At 38.7% G+C, this 25,932-nt stretch overlaps 1 protein-coding gene across 1 annotated transcript in view; it reads left to right on the top strand.

Annotated features, from left to right (window-relative positions):
* acad11 (acyl-CoA dehydrogenase family, member 11) overlaps window positions 1-25,932 on the top strand; it is a 69,865-nt gene that overhangs the window by 35,886 nt on the left and 8,047 nt on the right. The window contains exon 14 of the mRNA XM_079600928.1: window positions 7,885-7,957. Within this exon, the coding sequence (XP_079457054.1) occupies window positions 7,885-7,957 (73 nt within the window). The remainder of the gene's footprint in view (window positions 1-7,884; window positions 7,958-25,932) is intronic.

Raw genomic sequence — 25,932 nt, 5'->3', positions numbered from 1 at the left:
CAATCATCTGTTTGAGTGATCTACAAGTCAGGAAGAAGCTCTGCTTACCAGTGTTGGTGTGGCGGCGCTGCAGTGGTGGTCGCGATCTTTAAAGAGCATTTCCTGCTGTTTCAATAACAGCATAAAAGAGCTTTCCTTGCACACTGGAGGCTGCACTAATTCCTTCAAGCGCTAATTTCCCCTGTGCGCTAATTTCCCTAAAAGAGCAAACACGGATGTGACGCTGCGTCTTTTAAAAGATGTTATTCCACCCGTGTATTTCTGGATGCGATCGTTACTTGGCTCCGTCTGATAGTCACGATCATTGCCTTACGTGTCTGGGCTTAAAGCACCCTGTGGTGGCATTTGTGGATGAGTCATGTACCCAATGCGGGAATGACCATCTCAGTGCCGCAGTCGAGACTCGGCTGGAGTCCCCTCGCCTATGCCCCGATCTAGTTCCTCTTTTGGTAATCAGAAGGGACTACTTGGGTGAGCCAATCTCCGTGGGAGAAATGTTAACCCAGAAATGCATTTTCAAATGCATCCGTCCCCGATATTGGTTTGCAGTATGAAGGATGTGTACTTGAAGGATGTGTACTTTCATGTCTCGATTCTCGACCGTTTCATAAAAGTAATAAGGTACGAGAGGCTGTGCTGTATCATGAATAAGTCACGGCTGAAGGGCGTTGTTTGGCACGACGCGGAGTGCCTGTAACCCCTTCAGCTGTGACTAAGGGTGTATTCACACCTGCCTTGTTTGGTTCGATTGAATCGAACTCTAGTTCGTTTCCCACCTTGGTGCGGACCTTTTGCGCAGGTGTGAATACAGCAATCGAACTCTGGTGCGGACCAAACAATCGAACCGAGACCCAGCTGAAGAGGTGGTCTCGGTACGGTTCCAAACGAACTCTGGTACGGTTCGTTTACGATGTGAACATGAACCGACCCAATATCGGCCCAATATCAATATCGACCCAATATTGTTCGTTCAAGTGCGAAAGAGAATTCCATTCCGGCGCGGTGTCTGGCCACTACTGTTGCGCGTCTTTCTGCGCGTCGTGTGTGCATCATTGGCAGTGTTGTGCATGAACGCGTTCAATGAACGACGTTCACTGAACGCGTTCGTATTTTCGCCGAACGCTGAACTGAACGAATCACTTTTCATACAATGAACGTGAACGAGAGATTTTTCGAGAGAACTCATCTGATTTTTTTGTACATAGCAGTATAGCCTATTTGTTAGGATTTTAGTATCATAATGATTAGGCTAATAAATGCACGCACAATTATCCGTGAACTTGATTTGAACAAATGCCTTTCAACTTGTGTGTGCAAACTTCAGAATTAAATTAATGTGCAGAAATTTGTACAAATAGAGAGTAGGATATGTAGGTCTACTATACTGTTGTAGCCATTAAAAAAAGCGCGTTTCATATTTGTTAAAATATTATAATGTTGTTGTTTTTTTCCATTTATGTTGATTTATGAAAAGTGAACAGCACGACCGAGATAGGATGCGCAAAATGAGACATGGAGCGGGTCAGACATGATTTTGACCGTTGAAGTTGTTATAGAAAGCCTTTCTTTAAAGTGAATTTCGTTTTGTATAAATTGTATCTTAATTTTAATCAATTTTTCATCAACCAATTGCCTGTATTTAATGAATAGGCCGACGAAACAAATATAACGGAGGGAGGCGCCCGCGCGCTCACTTGCGCACGTGAACTAGAGCACATCCTAACTTAACGAAACTCATGTATGCCTCACACAGACATGACAAATACATCAAATACACAAAGCTTGAAATGACTTTAAACGAAATAATTCAAAACGAAAAAAGAAAAAGGCTACTCTTTGATTATGTAGGCATAGCTTATCCATTATTAGGCTTAGCCTATTTATGTGCATTTCTCTCTATAAGCGCGTTCACACGGAGATGGCGATCGTCAACTTCATCTTTGCAGCCGAGCTGACACTTTTAGAGAAAACACTTGTTTATTAATAAAAATCAATACACGCGTCACCGGATTTACAGATGCACGCACACATATTATTTCGAAATAACGAGATATTGTGTTGAAATAGCATTATTATTAATAATAGCCTACATCTTTGTTAAAATAATTTAACTAATGAACGTGAACTTAGTTCATTTAAAAAAAAATAGGCTATATTTCTCTACTTGAGAATCCTTGTCCAATGAATGGACGACCTTAGCACACGTGTGGTTTTGTTTACACATTTTGGCTCACTTGCAAAAAGAGCAGTGTGAAAGCGAACCGTACCAAACAAAAAAAACAAAAAAATTATTTGGTCCGGACCAAAGCAAGTGAACTATCGGACTTTCCTGGTGTGAATACACCCTTATTCACGATACAGCACTAGCCTCGAGTACCTTATTGCTTTTATAAAACGGTTACCACAGTACAAATATTAAAGCCCAAAAATATGTATCTATGCAAGTTTCATGAAGTAAAATCACTAAAAGCCTTCCTTCTGCTGGAAAAAAATCCCTGACCGTGAACAGCTACAGGCGTTACATTATTTCGCCAATAGATGGCGGCAAAGACCTTTATGAGTGAGTCATTCAGTAGAGAAGACTTTTACATTGAAAGGACTCAAACTTGTGATCACGGAGAAGGAAGACGCAACTGACAGATGACTATATAGGCACGGGAAAACCCCTTAACGTTAACAGTTAAAAGGACAAGATAACACAGCGGACATTCAAACGGATTTATTTATTATGAATATAGGACTGACCTGAAGGAAAATGCTATGTCTACTGTAAATGCAGGTACACTCGCTTACTTGATCCCTCACAATACTCTTCTATAGCTTCAATGAACAATATCAATGAGATCAAACGTGTTTAAGTTGCTAAGAGTGGTTGCTACAGGTAGGGGTGTTGTGCAGTGATACATAGAACCGTTGGGTGAAGCGGTCATAGCCGTGTTTTATTGTGAATACAACACAGCTATTGACCAATCAGAATCAAGAATTGGAACTAACCGTTTTATAATATAATATATACTGTTTATATCATACAAGTAAACGTGTGAGCGTGTATGGTCGTACATTCTCCTCATTCTTGTCATGTTTTTTACCATATGTGTGCAGCTGTGGTTGGCCCCTTCCTGTGTCTGTTTTTACAGAATGTTGCATATTTACCTCTTATTTAACCCTCTGGGATCTGAGGGGGGTTTGGGGCCCTGGAGAAGTTTTGACATGCCCTGACATTTGTGCTTTTTTTCAGTTGCTTATAAACATATTAATGGATAAAGTCTGATTTCACAAATTTGTATCTTACACTTTATATTATATATTTAGCATATGAGCATAACAAGCTTTATTGATGTGGCAGTAGGCTATTTTACAGAAAACACTTTATAATCTTTCCAAACAGGTCAACGGAATTTTGTCTAAACATTCATATTACGTCAGTAACATATTGTTTTTTTTTTAAAGTTATATTATAGAGCATGTAAATGTTAATTTGCAGTTTAATATGTTGCTTATACAAAGACATTTTAGTTCAATATATTTCAGTCAATTTCACTCATCTCAGTATAGCAATATAGTTTGGGAAAAGCCAAACTAGTCAATGTGTACATTTTCATGTAAAAATATATTTTTTATTAATGTAAGTGCGTGTAGTAAACAAAAGCGCGCATCTGCGCCATTTATAGCAGTGTTTTGTCCATGACTATGTCGTCTCACAGTCACTCAGTTGCCCTGCTGCACGGGCTCTACAGCCGGAACCGAACAATGTACAGAGTTCACTAAGCTAGTCACATCTATAGCAGTATCTAAAGCCCTTGCATTCTTATTATCCTCGAATAAAGTTTGGATGCGTGTCTCTAGTTCTGAAATCTTTTCTGTCAGCCTGAATATCTCCCTGCATTTATCACATGTGTAACCCTCACCACTTGACAGAGAAGGCTATACATGTGGCAGGCAGTGCCAGTGGCAATAACAGGACATGACATGACTCACCGTTTTTTTTTTTTTTTTTACTGATCCAACTTACCACAGTTGTTTGATGGTCTTGCAGAGGTGGAAAGTAACTAATTACAAATACTCTACAGTAATTACAGTACTTGAGTAGATTTGTATTTATTTATTCTACTTCCTTGAGTATAAATACATTTTGGTACTTTTACTTTTTCTTGAGTTGAGTATTCAACTTCGCTATATTTATTTTTCACCAAAAGTACAAAGTACTTTGACAAAGGTGCCGACGGAGCAACAGGGCGAGCTGGCATTTGACAGACATTTTTCAAACTACTGCGGTGGAGCCCTAGGCTTCAGCCAATAACAGACAGGTCTGACTCAGGTGCAAAACCAATCAAAACCTCCAGTTCAGCTGCGCTTTGACACTCAATCACTGGTGTTCTGAATCCGTAGTATCACTAACGTTCCAATATTTTAGTGAATGTTGCAATGCCATTGATACCATTGATATTACCTGAGTACTGAGCAGTTGAAGTACCGGTAAATAGAAAACTCGGCTCATACAAGGACACAGTTATTGCATGGACGGAGCAAGAACAATGTAAGTTAAGTGACTGAAATGCACGCACACAATTCAGTTGAATGGTAAAGCTTGCCCTCTTGCCCTTCATCGACACGACAGCCAACGGCACTGATCCTGAACAAACCCATCTCCATACCGGCGTGACTCCGATCTTCAACCAGATGGAACTGGATAATATTCTGATTGTTCCAAACCAATCTGACTTCTGACCTACAGTATAATGCTGCCCGAATCATAATCATACACTGTTCGTTTATTGGCCAGAGGATGACTGGAGACTGAGCCTGGGTTCTCCCAAGACCTTTGTTGTCATTGGCTTGGCTTGCTTAGTTGGGACATCACGGTTTACTCCAGAGCGGCTATATATATATATATATATAAATATAAATGAAAAACTAAATTAATAACTTTTTTAAAACAAAAATGAAACATCACTGAATTTTTTTAAGCTGGACTGTGACTATTTTCTTCTGGAAACAAACTTGTTTGCATTATTTTCTATTCATATGTTATCTCTGTAAAGCTGCTTTGAAACAATCTGTATTGTAAAAAGCGCTATATAAATAAATGTGACTTGACTTTAAAGGTACAATGTGTAGGAATTTCTCCCATCTAGCGGTGAAATTATATTTCGCATTCAAACGAATAGTGCTCTCTAGCGCCTCGCTTTTTCAAATGCGTGTTTGCAACTACGGTACGTTATGTACCAAGAAGCTATAACAACGTCTTCCAATAGCACTTCATCGAGTTTAACTATACATGTTCTACTGTTATGCTGCATATATAATGAATTACACAACCAAGCAATGAAAAAAAAAGCTTGTAATTTTGACCATACATTGACTTGCCTGTGGAGAAGAAAGCAGGCAACTTCATGCAGTGTTCCGTGCATCCCTTTCAAAGTCTTTCTCCTTCAGTAGCTCTTTCCACCTGGGAAAAGCTATCCCCATATTTACCCTCGTTTTTTGAATTCGCCGGTCACGTTTCCTTTTTAAAAAATTTTTTTTTTTGCTTTTTTGGTGACGAGGATTCCTTCTCATGTGGCTCCGCATAAGTATGAAGTACCGTGCAGTGCAGCCTTTCAAATTTGCCGGGGCAGTGACAAGTGCTTGCCTCTCACTGATCTCCTTGTCCGCTTCAGTCACGTGACGCTGGCTCTGAACGAAAATGCGTTGTGGAAATGCGTTGAGGTAGCTAGTGCTTTTTGTCCCTCTCTGCTATTATAGTTTTTCAAGATGGCGGAACGACATGGAAGCCTCTATGGACTTACCTGTCCCATGTAAATAAAGATAAGAAATTCCAAAGAAATTGGCAGAGGTAATTCTACACCAATGAGGACATATTTATGAATAAAGACATTGATTTTAGCTAATAAAATACTTAAAAAACTACACAGGGTACCTTTAACAATGCAGTTAAACTAAATGTACGAAGCAAACTTTGTACAAAGCTGAAATAACCTCCACATTAGAAACAACAGTGAAATAAGATAGCATGAATTATCTGTCAATCAGATGCACGTAAAAGTGTAGCTTGTTGCTATAGCATCAGTGTGCTCTTTTCGGTAGATTGAAAAAAAGCATTTTATTTAACACGTTAACCCGTACCCCACTTTATTTTTTTTACTGGCACTTTTCTACTCATACTGTTTTAATCCCTCATTTCTTTGATCAGACCTCTCACCCTTCTGTGCTTTTGCCCTGAAAAAAAAAACAAAAAAACCTTCAAATGATCTTACATGGACTTCAATCAATCGCTCTTAGAAATAGGGATAGGTAGTATGTTTGCTTAGTTTAGAAACAAAGTTTTCTTTATTTGTTTGTTACAAACGCTACAAGCTACAAACACAATTCACAATTCAACAGTGAAACCGGGTGGTATGTCTCATGTTACAGTTGGACACTGCAGTTGAGTGTCATAAAAACATGTTGTATTTACATCTTCAATTGACCCTTCGCAGACTTTGTTTAATATGTTTAATATCAAAAGTAACCGAAAAGTAACCTGGTCTGTCCTGTTTGTCAGCGCGTTGTCAGTGTCCTCTCTGCTCCGCGATGTGTTTTTCACTGCGTGAGAACATGGTGTGGCGTGAGAGCGGCATAGCTTGTCGGACATAGCGACAGTAACTAAGGGGGACGGGTCTTTGCGAATGGTCAATTACATTAAAAAAATTTGTTATTCGTCTCTTTTATAGATGTACATATCACTTAGGCAATGTAATTGATGTATATTGCAAGAAGAAAATCTTCAAAACAAGATAGATTTGCTTTACTAGCAAATTGCATGAGAATATTAGAACTTATTTTCTGAAAATATATCTTGAATGAAGTTGAATGAATGTTAAATGCATTTTTAGTAATGCATCTGACATCATCTAGTGAGGTTTAAATCTAAACAAAAAACACCTGTTTGCCAAAGAGGTAAGAAAAATGACCCTATTTCAAGATATAAAAACAATTCTTAATATCTTGTGCAATTTTGCTTCTCAAGAAAATATATCCATTTTTAAGGATGGGGATGACATTTTTTACTGGGGAAAAAAAGAGAGTAAAAAAGCCTTAAAAGATCTTTGTTGTTTTTTATTTTTATTATCTTGTAAATGGACATATGCAGGTATGGAAAGACTATTTGTGCCAACGTGGGATGATTTTCCCTGCAGGCTCCTATCACACCCACCTCTTATACATTCAATAAACTGAGCCTTTACTCCTTTGATTGGGGCAATATCATGTTGATCTGCTATCCTTATGTCATTTGTCTGAAAACTGGACAATAAACAGGAAAAGAATGTTCATGGGACACACCCATCTGTCCCTTGGATCACAGATTGGCCCCAGGCCTGTGTGTGCGTCACTTTGCTGTGAATTATAGCAGCTTTGAGTAATTATGTACATTATGGCGGTCTGTGAATGATTTTCGTTGTAAGGGCTTTGAGCATTGCAGTGTTTGTGTGTAAGTGCATGCACATGCTAGCAACTGCAGTTCCTGTACAACAGAAACTAGTGCTACACTCAAAAGTGCATGTGCAAAGTGTCGGTGTGAGAAAGAGCTCCCTCTAGAGACACTAACACAAAAGAACACCTTGATAGCTGCATATTGTGGATAACATCTCGGCAACCACCTACAAGTTTTTTTCACCCTACTTTAAATATGATATTTAGCTATCATACATTTGTCTGGCAGACTGTTTGAAATGAAATCCAACCAAACATTACATCTCACAAACAATTGAACCAAAATGTACAACTGATTTTGTGGAAAATGCTCTTTTAGCCTTTGTTTATAAAAAAACAAAACAACAACAATGCGGCTAGTTAAACTGAGTGTGTGTGTTTTTTTTCTATTTTATTTTTTTTCTATTACAGGTGCTGGTAACCCAAAGTGTGAGATTGCCATAGTCATGTGCAGGAGCAAGTCACTGGACTCAAATAGTGACAGGTACTGGAACTCTGACACACACGGCAAAAGTTTCTATCAGCAATATAGCCAGGTTAAATGTTTGACACTATATAGTAACTTTCGTCACTTTTTTTTACCTGATTTTTGTTAGGCAGGCTGGGCAAATCAATTCACACAGCTTCTTTTGAGAAAAAAAAAGGCTAACGTTGGCAGATCTTTTGCACACACACACACACACAAACACAGACACACACACACACACACACAGCATGAAGAAGTCCTGTGGTCAGCTCTGAGATCTGCTTTGCCTGCATTCTTTCACTAAGCTGACTGCGGTATTTACTATATACACTTCAAGTACTATATATAGGCTTTAATCCCATTTTACTGCAGAGCATTTTCAAAATCTACTACTTATATATTTATATTACAGTTTTGGGTAACACTTTATTTTGATGGTCCATTTTAAACATTTTACTAACTATTAGTATTAACTACTATTCGTGTGTCAACTAACTCTCATTAAAATAGTATTAAGTAGACAGTAGACTGTCTGCTTAATATCTGCTAATACTTTATTGTGTTGGTCCCCCAACAGACATTCTACTGACTATAATGTAAATTTACTCTTACCAGTCTACTAATACTCTACTAACACTCTAATGAGATTTAGTAGACATGTAGGTGCAACGTTACTTATAGTCAACAGAATGTGTTAAAGGGACCATTAAAATAAAGTGAAACAGAGTTTCAAATATGAACAATAACTAGGCCGAAGCCTTAAAGGGATGGTTCGGAGTAATTTCAACCTAGGGTCCTTTGCTCCATGACCTCGAGCCAAACACAAGTTAACAAAAATGATTAGTCAACGCTTTTAATAATAATATATTTTTTTGGATATATCAAAAAACTTTTTCAGCAACACTGGGTGATCGCCCGAGACTTTTACAGGCTTTTCCCAAATCACGGAAGTAACCTTGACCCGGGTTAGCGGTAGCATAAGCCATCAGGCAAGTGTTATTTAAAGGGGTGGTTGATTGCGATTTCACTTTTTTTATTTTAAATAGTGTGTAATGTTGCTGTTGGTGCATGAACAGTATTTGCAAAGTTGCTGCGCTGAAAGTTCAACGTAAGCAGAGATATCGTCTTTTAAAAATCAGGAAGTTTAATGCCTACAAAAACAACTCGAATGGGACTACAACGAGATACTTCCCGGGTTTTATACGTAACTAACCCATACATTTACATCAACCCTCCCTCCGGAATATGCAAAAAAAGGGACATGGCCATATTTCTGCGGCTTTGTGGAAGAGGAAGAGTTATAGTGGAGAGCTAGTCATGCCGTCGAAAGTGTGTTATTTTCACCCAGCTGTCAGGTCTTCTGTGTTCGGGCTTCCTACGGACGCTGTAGTTCGTCAACAATGGCTAAAATTTATGTTTGATTATGTTCATGAAAATTACAATCGTAATTTAGCTCTCTGTGCTGCGCATTTTACGGAAGATAGCTTCCAGAATCTCCACGAATTCAATGCCGGATTAAACAAGAAACTGTTACTAAAACATGAAGCAGTTCCAACTTTAAAATCAGAGGCAGCAGTTGTTGGGCCACAACCTGCAAGTAAGACTTAATAATTTTAAATGTATTTGCATGTATAATTTCAGACTAAATGTTTTAGTTCTATCAAGGACGTAAACAAATGCCAGCGCTGGCTTTAGTAGCCACTTAGTTATGCTATTTCGTGTGTCTACAAACATTTTGAACCTGATTTTGTAATTATGTAGCCTACAATTTTGTAAATGTATTTTCCATGTATACTTTATGATGTAATTTTTCGATTTGATCAAGAACGTAAACCAATGTCAACGCTGTTTGTTTATAGTAGCCACCAGAGCCATCGAGAGAATTCTCTCTATGGCTCTGGTAGCCACTAGCCAGTTAGTTCGATGCTATTTTGTGTGTATAAGACAAACGTGTATAAAGTTTAAAAATTATAATCGCAACAGCAAACTTCAGCTGCAGTATTACTCAGTCATTTATTCAGTTATATTAAATGTTTAATCAGGAGAAAACCTTATCTCAAAAGCTAACAAGCAGCAGTGGCATTTTCAAGTAACAGCGTATCGAAATTATTAGCCTATATAATAATAGTAGAATAGAATAGAATAATAATTTAAAAAAAATTACCATTCAGAAACGTTTTGTAAGAGCCGTGTTTGGGGAGGTTCTGCTTGACTCTCTTCATTTCCGCTTTCTGGGTCTGATCTGGCTCAAACTGATACGGCAGTATTGACACCATTATTTAAATTTGACCGGAGCACATGCAACTTTCGCCCGTAAAGGTGATGGGCGTGAAGTTTCCGGACAACGTGCACTACGCAGTTTAGCCAATTACAACACACCGGCCCAACTAACCAATCTGAGCCCATGCCTGTTTCTGAGGGAGTGGTTTCATAGAATCAGGAAGTCAACTGGTCGTTCAAATGACAGAGGCGAAAGCGGCTTACAATAAAGGTGAAATTTATGAAAAATAAGGCCAAAAAAAAAAAAAAAAGACTTAGACATGTTATATTGCACCCCATAAACACAATCATGCAAAGAAAAAAAGCAGTAAACCACCCCTTTAAATAAACTCCTGATGTACTTAGTACTTACAAACTTTCCAAGGCCTCGTTGTATGAGTTACAGAACCTATTTGTACTACTGTAGAAGTTTGGTACCATTCCGGCCATTATTAGTGGGGTAATTTATGAGATACAACCTTGGATCCATTAGCGCCTGCACTAAGCCATTCGGGTGACATTTCTAAATAAGCTCTATTTTGCTTCTAGCTAGAAGCTTCAAGCTTCTAGTTTGGCTCAAGGTCATGGTGCAAAGGACACTAGGTTGAAATTACTCCGAACCATCCCTTACAGAGCTGGGGTCTCATTCATGTTCTTAGCACAAATGGAGCATGACTTATTGCATGGGGTTAGAAATTTGTTGTTATGGAGATTTAGGATATTCACTAAAATAATCAATTATCAATTTGTCAATAATTTAACTAATTTAATGTACTTTAAAACATATAAATGAAATCACTCAAATAAATAGGGATATTTAAAACTGTTCATTTAATTAATGTTTAAAATGTAGTCAGATTTTATGGTTAAATAATAAAATACCTTGGTACATTTTTTTTTTCCAAGTTGACATACAGTACTGTGCAAAAGTCTTAAGCATGTTAGTATTTTCACCCCCCCATTGTAATAATACAGTGAGATTTTTGTGTGTATAAGGAGTCTGACAACAGCCGGTATGATCCACACGGAGATCTGATCTCACCATTTTCGAGTCCGTCTGGGATTACTTGAAGAAACAGAAAAACTGAGACCGACTAAATCCAGAAGAACTGCGGCAACTTCTTCTAGACACTTGAAGAAACCTGCAAAGCTACAGTATTGTGAAAACTTTTAGGCACTTGTGTAAAAATTTAAAGTGAGAATACTTTCAAAAATACATAGATTTGATTTATCAATTAACTTCTATTAACTAAATTAAATCAATATTTGGTGTGACCACCGTTTGCGTTTAAAACAGCTTTTGTCCTAGGTACAGTTGCACAGTTTTTCATAGTTTTCCAGGTAGGTTACTTCAAGCGTCTTGGAGAAGTTGCCGCAGTTCTTCTGGATTTAGTCTGTCTCAGTTTTGTCTTATCTGGTTGATCTTTGGCTGCATTTAATTCTGAGGAATTAAATGCTGAAATTCCCAGGAGGAAATGGTTAACACCTAATTATACGGTGCTTATCTTCCTTCGGTGCCTACAGGGGGCTGTTTGGCCAAACACGCCACCTTGTGTGCTTCGGAGTGCAGCTGTCTCCAGCGAGTTCTAGTCTCAGGAGGGTTTCAGAGGGGTCATCTCGGTTGTTTCCTGCCGGTCATCCGTTTCAGGGCACTGGATTGGCTACTCGAGTTATGCTAGAGACTAGTCTTGAGAGGCTGGTTCCTTTTGTAGTCTCAGCCGAAGTCATCTCTGGAAAATACAGATCTGAGGAGGCATTATCTCCAAGAAGGCTTAGGGGAAGAGGTCTTGACACCAGTGGTTAACACTTCAATATACGGTGCCCATTTCCCTTCGGTGCCCTCTGGGTCCCGTTCTGCCAACCCCGCCACCACGTGTGCTTCAGTGGGTTAAGGCTGAACTCAAAGAAAAGTGTGCTTTCTCCATTACAGAGGACCACTTTTTAAGAAGGCAGGCACGTCTGTCTCCTGAGCGTATCGGTTCGATATTCATTGCCATGAGCAAGATGGTGACTTCTGATTGTTCTACTCCCTGTTGTTCTGGAGGGCAGAGTTATGGAAGTGTGGGTTTGGCCTCTGAGGGGGCCCAACACATAGACTCTCAACTAAGGTTGTTGTGACTGGCTGAAAATCATCACCTGGATCTAGTTAACTACCCGGTTGGTACAGTGTTGGAATTTCTGCAGGATTGATTCTCTGCAGGGTTCGTTGTGCTCACCTGATTTCACACAAGATAGGCACTGATCAGTACTGTGGCGTGGGTATTAACGTTATATATGTGAAATATCATCTTATTGCAACGCAATTTCTGCACTCTCACGAATGCTTTTTCACCAAATAACAATGCAAACACCATGTTAATGCAGTAAGCATTTCGTTGTACAGTGTAACAGGCGTCATTGATTTCATGATGATTGATTTAAACGAGTTTTGGCAAGAGTGTCCAGATAAACTTGTGCTGTGTGATTGACAGCTTGGGCGATTGGAAAGTAATTTAATCAGTTTAAATAAGATTATTTTCATCCTACCAAGAGAAGCGACGTGAAGTTGATTTAGTCACTGGCTTGATTTACTGAATCAAGTTGATTTACTGATGCATACACAATAGGCTGTTGAACGGTTTTGAGAGATAATCTGTTTGAACTTGAATAATTACCGTACATCACAGATCAGGCATTAGAATAAACATGACTATACTTACATGTTTGTGGCGTTGCTGGCAGATCCATATCGTAAAAGTATTTTTGCAAAGCCTGCGAAATTCAAATTAATTTTAAAATATACAATTTAAATTAAATTTTAATTTACAAAATAATCCACAGTAAAATCCACTGAATACAAACAAATAATGCACTGCTGAGACATTAACAAAACTATCCGAGCATTATGATCGTTTGGAAGGTAATGGTATTGATCCTGTGTCGATCTTGTCTTGTTCTTATGACACTGTTCACTAACGCTCCAGTGGGCGGGGCCAAAGACGTGGTGATGATGTAGGCGTTGATATTCGTCTGCATGGCGTCACCCATTCAAAGTAAATGAGAAGTGTTAACACTGACGCCTCGTGTGAATTTACTGTTAAAGGTCCAATGGCATAAAAAATTCACTTTATGAGGTTAGGACAGGTGTAAACCAAGCCCTGGGTAACCAAGCCCTGGGTAATTCTGCACCAAGGCTACATTTCGGGAAAGAGACTTCAGATACAGTATTAGGGGACCACTAAGGAAAAGCATTCAAAAAGCAGCATGTCATAGGACCTTTAATACTCTCTTCATGAAGACACTTGTACAGCAGCATTCCATGTGACCCTTGTGTTCTGGAAGATGCTTTAAATAAATGTATATGCAAAATTACAAATGAGCACATAAACTAAGAGATGTACTGCTTCTGTTGCTGTTTATTTCTTGATAGTTAAATCATACTTTGATCTGCTTGTTTTCGTTCATGTTTTGTTTTCGTTTTTTTCTAAACTGATCAAACCTCTGAGATAAGAGCAGCCACGCTAGTCTTTCCCTTAAAGTTTTCTTTCTGTCCTTCTCAACACTTGCTGCCAGGTTTTCCATTTCATAATATTTGTTTTTCCTTTCCTCTCAAAAGTGTTTTCAGTTTGAGGTGGGATAGGGTTGGTCAATATTTGCTGGTCTTTATGAACCAGTCTGAAATCTCTGCTAAACACAGCAGAATCAGACCAGACTACACAGACAACAAAAGTCATGACACAATCTGACAGCTGATTCTGATTCTGCACATAGTAAAACTGCACTTAAAGCAGTCTCTGTGGGGTCAGTCAAGACAGAAACTGTGGTTGAGCACAGAAGAGGCTATGTTTTCCGCCCCCCACCCCACCAGTATATATTTAAGTTAGCCTGGTTGACACCAGACCCTTCTCAGTTGTAACTGAGAGTGGGTCTGGGGAAGAGACAGACCATCTCAAATTTGCCGGAGGTTTGTCAGGGTTTTCCCAGGCTATATTTAAGTCATTAAACTAATATAAATGTGTGATTAGTCGACTAATGGGTTAAATGAACGACTGCTAGTCGACTAGAAAAGTCTTTAGTCTGGGACAGCCCTAGTATATTTGAAATATTTATTTAATTATTTAATTTATTTGTATGAATCTTTTTACTAATGTTGGGGGGGGGGGACAGTTAAAAAAAGACCTAGAACCAGATATGATGAATGAAGATTGCAGGAGTGCAGTCAATTAATTAATTTTTTTACTGAAGATAGTTTGTAGTTTCATCAGCTTCAAGACTCACAAGGAGTTAGTAGGCCGCACTGTTTCACGTTTAAAAAAATCACAGCAATTTAGTCTGTACGGCTGCCACCAGGACCCTGAGTTAGGTACGAGTGGCCCTCCAAGGTCACAAGACTGTGTGTCTAGGCGATAGCATGTCGAAGATAACAAGTCTCTAACAAAGAATACTAGCGCACATACACAGATACACAGCTTCTTCAAGGTTGGAGTTAGTTGAGCTCTGTTCTAAACAGGAGACTTTCTCAAAACATCCAGATAACATGTTCTTTCTCTTAGTGAAAGGTTCTGACAATATTCCATTATTATTCTCTTGTATTTGAATATCGAAAAGTTTAACCCCTTATATTGGCATATAGTTAGGGAAAGTTAGGCATTTCTTTGGCCAATCTGCAAAAAAAAAATTCTTACCAATAGCTTTTTTTACCATGTGTTCCTATAGGTGTCTAGTAACACCTCCCAATTTATCCACGGCCAAATCCTCGGGGAAACCCCCGAAATCCTTTTTTAATCCTTTTTTTTTTTTTTTACGAATATTAGCTTTTGAGATGTCTAACTATGGGTTTTTAGGGGTGCTGAATCTATCCCAGTCATTAGGTTTGAGTAAAAATGACTCCAAATCCATAAAAAATCCATAAAAATATTTAAAACAATTACAAAACAAAACTTCCTAAATCAGTTTAAAATTTACCAAACCTCATCCAACTCCCCTGCATCTCCCTCACTCCTGTTATCATCTGGCTGGTTGATGTTCTGGCAAGAGTTACCATGACAGTTCCCACAAACACTTGACTCCTTGCTGCACCTGAGAGTGTCACAGTCCTCTGCACAGTTGCAGCTGACAAACTTCAGAAGGTGATCCGGTGCAATGGGATCTGTTGTAGGGACTGGTGCATGACCTTGTTCTCCTTGTTTCCATCCATACTCAAGGACATCCAGTTATGGACTTTATCAAGTCAAGTCACCTTTATTTATATAACGCTTTTTACAATACAGATTGAATCAAAGCAGCTTCACAGTGATAATATGAATATAATACAACAAAGTTTGCTTCTAGAAGAACATTGCGTCATCGTCCACCTTAAGTAAGGTAGATCAATAATTGTTGAATATTAAATGTCCCCAACTAAGCAAGCCAACAGCCAAGGCAACAGTGGCAAAAAACCAAAACTCCATCAGTGACAGAATGGAGAAAAAAAGCCTTGGGAGATCCCAGGCTCAGTCGGGGGCCAGTTCTCCTCTGGCCAATCAGTGAACAGTGTATGATTATGATTCAGGCAGCATTACAGGTCAGTTATGACACAAACTAGTGAGCAAAGTCAGATTGGATCAGAACATTTATCCAGTTCCATCTGTTTGGAGGTCGGAGTCATCACGTCGGTATGTAGACGGGTTTGTTGAGGCTGTCGTGTCGATGAGGCCTTCACAGGGCTGATGAGGGATGCTTTGTGGATGGGCCCAGACGCAGGTCCATCATCTGATCTGGATACGGCCCGGATCCAGCTGACTTCAGTAAACAGGGGAGAGACTAGTTGACTAGTGTAGCAGACTTTATAGCAGTAGCCTATCTCTGGTCTGGAGATATGCCCGCAGAGAGTGCTGTGCTGCAGCTCCTGTAGTCGGAGGCAGTTTCTCAGGCTTGATGCTCCCGGCTGCGGCCCGCTTGTGAAGATATAAAATCCGCAGAATATGAGCTTGAACAGTTCGCAGTCAGCTTTAAAGATGTCACTTTTCTTGGCTCTGATGTCATTGAACACATCCATGGCCCCCTCTGCTTTGTCAGTCTTGCAGAGACTTCTTTATTTCGGGGAGGAGACGCATGTGTGCACAGTCTTCCGCTGACTTGGATTTATAAAGTGAATTCTGCGCAGGTTCTGGCATACGCACGGTTTTATAAGTCTGAATATTTTTGGCTTTCGGGGTGTACACCAATGCTCTGATGATGCTGACACTTCTATCGTGTGTGCAGCACTAAATGAGGCAATAGAGTCCTCTGTTGAGGTGAGGGCCGAGGACACCGACGTTGTGGTTATGCTGGTCCTTCATAGGGCAAACCACCCGGTTTTTCTCACAACAGCTAAAGACACATCTTACGATGTTGGAAAGATCCGGGTGGCCCTCCCGGAGAGGTTCAGTTACATATCTGATCTTCCTACACAGCTTCTCTGGCTGCGATACCGTATCAGCAATTTCTGGGTTTAGCAAACCAACTTTGCTCACCAAGCTCTGCAAGACTGACAAAGCAGAGGGGGCCATGGATGTGTTCAATGACATCAGAGCCAAGAAAAGTGACATCATCAAAGCTGGCTGCGAACTGTTCAAGCTCATATTCTGCTTCATTTGATATCTTCACAAGCGGGCCGCAGTCGGGAGCATCAAGCCTGAGAAACTGCCTCTGACTACAGGAGCTGCAGCACAGCACTCTCTGCGGGCATATCTCCAGACCAGAGATAGGCTACTGCTATAAAGTCTGCTACACTAGTCAACTAGTCTCTCCCCTATTTACTGAAGTCAGCTGGATCCGGGCCGTATCCAGATCAGATGATGGACCTGCGCCTGGGCCCATCCACAAAGCATCCCTCACATCAGCCCTGTGAAGGCCTCATCGACACGACAGCCATCAGCACTGATCCTCAACAAACCCGTCTACATACCGACGTGATGACTCCGACCTAAAACCAGATGGAACTGGATAAATGTTCTGATCCAATCTGACTTTGCTCACTAGTTTGTGTCATAACTGACCTGTAATGCTGCCTGAATCACAATCATACACTGTTCACTGATTGGCCAGAGGAGAACTGGCCCCCGACTGAGCCTGGGATCTCCCAAGGCTTTTTTCTCCATTCTGTCACTGATGGAGTTTTGGTTATTTGCCACTGTTGCCTTGGCTGTTGGCTTGCTTAGTTGGGGACATTTAATATTCAACAATTATTGATCTACCTTACTTAAGGTGGACGATGACACAATGTTCTTCTAGAAGCAAACTTTGTTGTATTATTTTCATATTATCACTGTGAAGCTGCTTTGATACAATCTGTATTGTAAAAAGCGTTATATAAATAAAGGTGACTTGACTTGACAAAGTCCATAACTGGATGTCCTTGAGTATGGATGGAAACAAGGAGAACAAGGTTATGCACCAGTCCCTACAACAGATCCCATTGCACCGGACTACCTTCTGAAGTTTGTCAGCTGCAACTGTGCAGAGGACTGTGACACTCTCAGGTGCAGCAAGGAGTCAAGTGTATTTCTGTTTGTGGGAACTGTCATGGTAACTCTTGCCAGAACATCAACCAGCCAGATGATAACAGGAGTGAGGGAGATGCAGGGGAGTTGGATGAGGTTTGGTAAATTTTAAACTGATTTAGGAAGTTTTGCTTTGAAATTGTTTTAAATATTTTTATGGATTTTTTATGGATTTGGAGTCATTTTTACTCAAAACTAATGGCTGGGATAGATTCAGCACCCCTAAAAACCCATAGTTAGACATCTCAAAAGCTAATATTGGTAAAAAAAATGAAAATAAAATATATATATTTTTTTGGTACCCAGGCCCTCTGGGCACCCCAACTTTGATTGCCTCTCCAGGCGTTTCCCCGAGGATTTGGCCGTGGATAAATTGGGAGGTGTTACTAGACACCTATAGGAACACATGGTAAAAAAAGCTACTGGTAAGAATTTTTTTTGCAGATTGGCCAAAGAAATGCCTAACTTTCCCTAACTAATAGGGGGTCACAGCCATTACATATTTAAAACAGTAATATCCTATACTAAACCTAAACTAATCTTGACAAACTATATATCATTTGAAAGCTTACAAAGTTTTTTTATGTCTAGTTTACATATTTGATTTTCAAAATAAATTACAATTGCAAATTACGTAATTTATCAATTTGCAACAAGAATAGTATCATACTCCTAAGGCGTGTTCAGACCTTTTTAAATAGTGATGAACATGAAAAATCATGAAAGAATGGTAGAAACCTCAGTTTGTTTTCATGCCAAGAGTTCAAAAGATAGCATCCATTCAATTATTTTAGAAAAAAAGGTCTGAAAATGTTTTAAATATAAAGAAAAAAAGAATAGATTCACCATTTGTGATGTGGCAGCGAGCTATAATGCACATATGTGTTCTTTTTGTGTTTCTTAGATGTTGAATTCATTTTAAAATCTGCCAGACTTTTGCCAAACCATCCTATACTTCTGAATAGGATGTCTACTTCATAAATTGTATGAAACTTGTAAAAATAATGGTTCAGGTCACTCAAACAACATATGGAAATGGAGGCGCCCTTATATGGGCAGTAATGTCAACTAGTGAAAAAGTTTGGTACTGCGCCCAAACAAAATCTTACTGAAAGCTTATTTTTTGAGATATCAACCTAAAATTTGAAACACAACTTGTTCAGATTTTTGGGTTTGATTTTTTTGTTGTTGCATTTTTAGAGTCCTACAGATTTTGAAAATATATATTTTATATAAAATATGAATAATTAAAATTTTAACATTGTAAATTTTCATAAACTCAAACTTCTATAACTTTTTCTGTTTAACTTCCTTAATTTATTTCACTTCTACAAAAATCTGCCAAATGTCTTCTTTAAAACAAGACCAATCTTACATCTATATTCCAAAGCATTCTTGAATTACAACCATTTAAGTTCGGAATGTGCATTTTCATGTCTATTTAAGAAAAAAGGGGGGTGCCGCTTAAGGGGTTAATTTAATGATTTAATTAAGAAGTGGTCACGTAAACGACAGGTGAAGTAACCCCAGTGACCTCGGCTGTCTTTGTCAGCTACAAGAGTAATATATGTTTTAACACATGTTGGAGACCTTTCTCAAACAAAACAAGTCCATATTTCCTTTCTGGAAGCCAGGCTAAATGGGCAAGCACTGTTACTGCATTCCTGGCATGGGCCAGACCCTCAGTCACCTCTCAGATATTTAACCCTCTGGGGACCAAGGTGTTTTTGGGGTCCTTGAGATGTTTTGACATGCCCTGATATTTGTATTTTTTTCAGTTGCTTATAAACATATTAATGGTAAAGGTGTAATTACACTCTATTTAGCACGAACATGGCTATCATAATATGTGAGCAACATGTATGTACATGTTTGCATTTTTGAGAGAATATTATTTTTGCATGGTTATTCAAAAAACTCAAACTTACATTTTCTGATAAAAGACCACATACGACCAACTTCACATATTCCCACAATACTTTTGACTAATGGATGTTGTCGCCTAGAGTTTTTACTTCAAAATGATATGAAAATCATCCGGGCTAATCGTTCACATTAAACAATAGATTGATTAAAATTTTGTAAGACACTTTTTGTTTGGAAAGGCAATATGCAGGTGGGCGTGAATGATCCAACAAGGTCATGAATAATGTCCTAATTCACACCTGAGAGAAGACAAAGACCTGCTAATGCTGCATACTAATGAGCCTTTCATAGGTGTCACTGAGCCATAAGAAAGAATGCAAAGACAACACACGCACACATACACACACACACACACACACCCATATATATATATATATATATATATTACTACAGAATTGGTTCAGAGTTGGAAACATCTTGAAAAAAAAGTTTATTTTTCCACAAACTGTGTATGCTTGCAAATTGTATAATATCCAAGGTAAACATTTCTAGTAATTGTGCAGTTAATTCTCATTCGTATTTTCAGAAAGTTTTGGAATATGTAGGCTATCCTCTCCCCAAATTTGTCACTAATAAAACACAAAAATAATTTAAAGAGAAGGCTTATATTGACCTTTTAAGATTTTGTTTGCACCTTGTAAATTAGGTTTTGATGTGGCAGTAAAAACTTTATAATCTATCCAAAACGAAATGTTGTCTTTCATATTTCGTCTGTAACATATCGTCTTTTATAATATATATTAGGGCATAAATGTTAATTTGCCGTTTAATATGTTGCTTATACAAAGACATTTTATTTCAAAGTATTCAGTCGATTTTTACTCATCTCAGTAGGCAATATAGATAGTTTGCTAAAAGCTAAACTAAAGGTTAATTCATTCACACACAGACACGCGCGAGCTGTAGTAAACAACAGCATGCATCTGTGTCGTTCATTCATTCAAACACAGAAACGTGATTTAAACAGTCTTTTGCGGTTTACAGACACCATTTCATATCGCGATTAGAACAAAGCACTTACTGATCTGCAGCTGGATCCGTTGTTAGGCTACTCCAGCACGTTTGAGGTAAAATTTCCAGGATTATCACGATATTACTATTCCTCACAGCGCCTCAACGTAAAGTAGGCTACAGTGTGTTATCCAGCTGTTGTGGGTGTTGACTGGTTTGCATGTGTTTCTTCAGATCATCTGCGTTTCAATAGCGCGCGTTCTCCATGGGCGTGTCACATTAGCTGCCAGTAATGAGCTGCCAGAACCATAATGAGAACGGCTGATCTCTCTCTCTTTTTATATATATTACATAAACAGAGAATATTTGTTTTGGTTTTAAATTAGATCATTTAAAACTACAACCTTAAATGATTATAGAGATATATAGCTCATGTCTGAGTGAATAGTATTCGCTGAGTTTTGTTTAAGTTTAGAGACGTGGTCTTGAAAAAAAGTTCACGGAGATGGAGAGGCAGAAAGCACACCCTGTTTACTTTCTTTATTTTACAAAAGCACAATGTTTTATTTCGATTTTAGTGAAAGCCTTAAGTGAAGCCATAAAAAAGAAGACATTTAACAGTTTATTTTTTTCATATTTCTTAAGCCTGTATGACAAAAAATTACGGGAGTATTTTAAGTCTATTTTGCTGCTATGTGAAAAAAACCGAGGCAAACGCGCCGGCACTTTTTTGGTCCCCAGAGGGTTAATACAGACATTAAATAATACATGAAAATAACTTGTTGGTAATCACACTGGTAACTTCTATTACTATCTATAAAGTAAAATCTCATAAGCTTAGAGAAGTCACTCAAATAATTTAATATGTGAAAGAAAAAATATTTATTAATACCTTGATTATAATCACTCATTAGTTATACATTGAAGTGGCAGTGGATTCCAGAATACACCCCCTTCACTAAGTGCAGTAAATGAAGGCCAGTATCACCGATACAATACTTCCACTGATTACATGTTATAAAGTTACCAAAAAAGTTATTACTTTCATTGTTTTTGACCCGTGTAACCTCGTATTTTACATACCGTATGTATGTCATTCAGCAGCCATATCACCCTGTAGCCCAAGACTGCCCACTGAAGCTAAGCAGGGCTGAGCCTGGTCTGTACCTGGATGGGAGACCTCCTGAGAAAACCAGGTTGCTGCTGGAAGAGGTGTTAGTGAGGCCAGCAGGGGGCGCTCACCCTGTGGTCTATGTGGGTCCTAACGCCCCAGTATAGTGACGGGGACACTACACCGTCAAAAAAGCACCGTCCTTCAAATGAGACGTTAAACCGATGTCCTGACTCTCTGTGGTCATTAAAAATCCCAGGATGTCCTTCATCCAGGTGGATGCTGCTAGAGGATGGATACCCGACCCGAGCCCGATGGGACCCGCCGGTACCCGATGGACCGGGCCGGGTTCGGACAGATATTTAGAAATGATGTTCGGGTTCGGGTCGGGCTCGGTCACATCAGCGCGATAAGGCATTGAACATTTTAAATTTAAAACAGCTTATTATGTCCGATGTGCCTGATGCTTTCACTTGATGCAAACGTTCGTTTTTTTGTGATTCAAATACATGTAAAATATTACCATAACATCCGTCTTCCTGTGTGCGGACATTTGTAATGTAGCCGTGACAACGAAACACGTGCATAATGTGCGCGCGCCAGGTATTAAGAGCGCTTGTTGCTCCGCGCGCTGATGCGCTTGTCCTGTTGACATTTCCGATTGCCTTCCTACAGTTGCTTAATAAAAGCGGGCTTTCCACAAAAACAAACGTACAATTGTCATTAGTATGAGAAAAAAATGGGGTTTTAACTGCCGGTCTCGGGTCGGGCTCGAACATAAATATCTTTATGCCTGTCGGGCTCGGGTCGGGTTCGGTTACTGCTCTGTCGGACGCGGGCCGGGCTCGGACTGAAAAATTCGGCCCGATCCGCACTCTAGATGCTGCACATTGGGTGGTGGTTGAGGAGATTCCCCCTTCCATCTAAAATGCTTTTGAGTACCCAGAAAAGCGCTATATAAATGTAATGAATTATTAATATTTTTAAACCAGTTAAATTTCACAATTCTTGATTCCAAATTGTATACCACAACCAAAACTACTAGCCTAACAAAAATAACGTAATGGCATTTTTTAAATAGCCTGTAATAAAATAAGAACAAATAAACTAATTGCAAGCAATAGTACAAATATATACAATAGAACAAAAATACAAATGAAATAAACAGTGTTTAAAGAACAGTAGTATTTATGTAAAGCCCAAAGTATACTTAGTTTTTTACGCATACGTGAGGGTGACGCAAATTTTGTCACCAGAATAGTATGTGGGTACTGTAACCGTGCCGCCCTATTTTTGTAACCGAGCATACAAATCAGTTGTTCCACAAGGTGGCAACACTGCAGAAAACCAAAATAAAGAGACGGAACAACAACAACAAAAAATACTGGAGACGGCAACAACAACAGACACCCGCAATGACAAGCGCTTGTGTGAGGGGGTTAAGATAGCTACGGCTTTTCGTTTAAAAGTATACTAGGGCTGCGCGATTAATCGAAATTGAACCGGACGCAATTTGGTGATATTATTATTATTATTAGTAGTAGTAGTTTTTACTTTTTTAATGGGCAGCTTGTCAGTGAAGCACGGCTCTATGATCAGTAAATGCTGCTCCATCTGAAAGCCAGAGGGCGCTCTCGCACTGAAACTCTAAATATGCCTGGCAGAAGTCCAGAAAATCCCTATGGGCATCATACTATATCGCTGTAGCTGAATAAACAGAAGATTGAAACTCTTTGATTGATTAAACATGAATAATAAACACACGGCTATGACAATATATGGTTTATCTAAGTTCGTTTAGCCTTCTCGGGTATTTTCATGATAATAATGTATATTTTTTCTTCACTGCTAATCGACATAGCCTTTATCACTGTATAGAATAGTATGAAATAATGTTGTATCTGTTATTCTGTATAAGAAGCCACATCATCTCACAGAAGGATGTTCAAACACTCAACAGTGAGCCGTGCTTCACTGACAAGATGCAAATAAAAAATATTTCATAATCGCACTAAGCCAAATTGGTTTAAGCACAATATTGGGTTAATTGCGATTAATCATGCAGCCCTAAAGAATACAAAGACACAGACTCTGGACAGAGACTTTCCAGAGGGAATGTGTCTACCACCTGCGTTGGAGTATACTTTGAAAGGCTAAACGTTCCACTATACGCATATTTAACAAACGTGTAAAAGAAACTAAGTATACTTTGGGCAAAATAAATACTACAGAAATTGAATAAAATAATCCTCTGTAAAATAACACTGTATGAATTAAATATGGATGAATTGTTTAAAGCTATAAGATGTTATTCCGTCAAGAGCAGTGATTTTCTCTTTTTCTTTAGTTCATTTAATAACATTAATGATAGACTGCAGCAGGTACATTTGGCTGTTGTCACACTAAGATCTGAAACATATAGGACCCTATTTTAACGTTCCAAAACGCAAGTATCAAACTCGAAACGCAAGGAACTTTGTGGGTGGATCTCGGGCGTTGTTGCTATTATATCTATTATATCTGCGGGATAAATGTCTCTTGCGCCCGACACAAATCTAAAATGGGTTGGTCTGAATTAGCTTCATTACTGTGGTTTGGGCGTAACGTCCAATAAACCAATCAGAGTCAATAAACCAATCATATATATATATATATATATATATATATATATATATATATATATATATATATAATATATATATATATATATATATATAAATTAACTAAATAACTTTTTATAACAAAAATGAACCATCACTGAACTTACTTAAGCTGGACTATGACACTATTTTCTACTAGATCTGCTGTACAGCCGAAAACAAACTTGTTGCATTATTTTCGTGTTATCACTGTAAAGCTACAACAGAACCCACAATTCAGTTCAGCAACGCATGGCGTCACCCATTCAAAGTAAATGAGAAGTGTTAACACTGACGCTGTGTGAATTTACTGAGATTTACTGGTTCTGTTGCTGTTTATTCCTTGAGAGTTAAATCATACTTTGATCTGCTTGTTTTCGTTCATGTTTTGTTTTCGTTTTTTTTCTAAACTGATCAAACCTCTGAGATAAGAGCAGCCACGCTAGACTTTCCCTTAAAGTTTTCTTTCTGTCCTTCTCAACACTTGCTGCCAGGTTTTCCATTTCATAATATTTGTTTTTCCTTTCCTCTCAAAAGTGTTTTCAGTTTGAGGTGGGATAGGGTTGGTCAATATTTGCTGGTCTTTATGAACCAGTCTGAAATCTCTGCTAAACACAGCAGAATCAGACCCGACTACACAGACAACAAAAGTCATGACACAATCTGACAGCTGATTCTGATTCTGCACATAGTAAAACTGCACTTAAAGCAGTCTCTGTGGGGTCAGTCAAGACAGAAACTGTGGTTGAGCACGGAAGAGGCTATGTTTTCCGCCCCCCACCCCACCAGTATATATTTAAGTTAGCCTGGTTGACACCAGACCCTTCTCAGTTGTAACTTTGCCGGAAGTTCGTCAGGGTTTTCCCAGGCTATATTTAAGTCATTAAACTAATATAAATGTGTGATTAGTCGACTAATGGGTTAAATGAACGACTGCTAGTCGACTAGAAAAGTCTTTAGTCTGGGACAGCCCTAGTATATTTGAAATATTTATTTAATTATTTAATTTATTTGTATTCATCTTTTTACTAATGTTGGGGGAAAAAACTGTTATGACCAGATATGATGAATGAAGATTGCAGGAGTGCAGTCATTTTTTTTTTTTTTTACTGAAGATAGTTTGTAGTTTCATCAGCTTCAAGACTCACAAGGAGTTAGTAGGCCGCACTGTTTCACGTTTACAAAAATCACAGCAATTTAGTCTGTACGGCTGCCACCAGGACCCTGAGTTAGGTACGAGTGCCCCTCCAAGGTCACAAGACTGTGTGTCTAGGCAATAGCATGTCGAAGATAACAAGTCTCTAACAAAGAATACTAGCACACATACACAGATACACAGCTTCTTCAAGGTTGGAGTTAGTTGAGCTCTGTTCTAAACAGGAGACTTTCTCAAAACATCCAGATAACATGTTCTTTCTCTTAGTGAAAGGTTCTGACAATATTCCATTATTATTCTCTTGTATTTGAATATCGAAAAGTTGAATTTAATGATTTAATTAAGAAGTGGTCACGTAAACGACAGGTGAAGTAACCCCAGTGACCTCGGCTGTCTTTGTCAGCTACAAGAGTAGATATATGTTTTAACACATGTTGGAGAACTTTTTC

Source organism: Phoxinus phoxinus (assembly GCF_949152265.1).
Source record: "Phoxinus phoxinus genome assembly, chromosome: 24".
In the NCBI taxonomy this organism is placed as follows: Eukaryota; Metazoa; Chordata; class Actinopteri; order Cypriniformes; family Leuciscidae; genus Phoxinus; species Phoxinus phoxinus.
The sequence above is the reverse complement of the archived record's forward strand: the minus strand, read 5'-3'. Positions and strand labels throughout refer to the sequence as shown.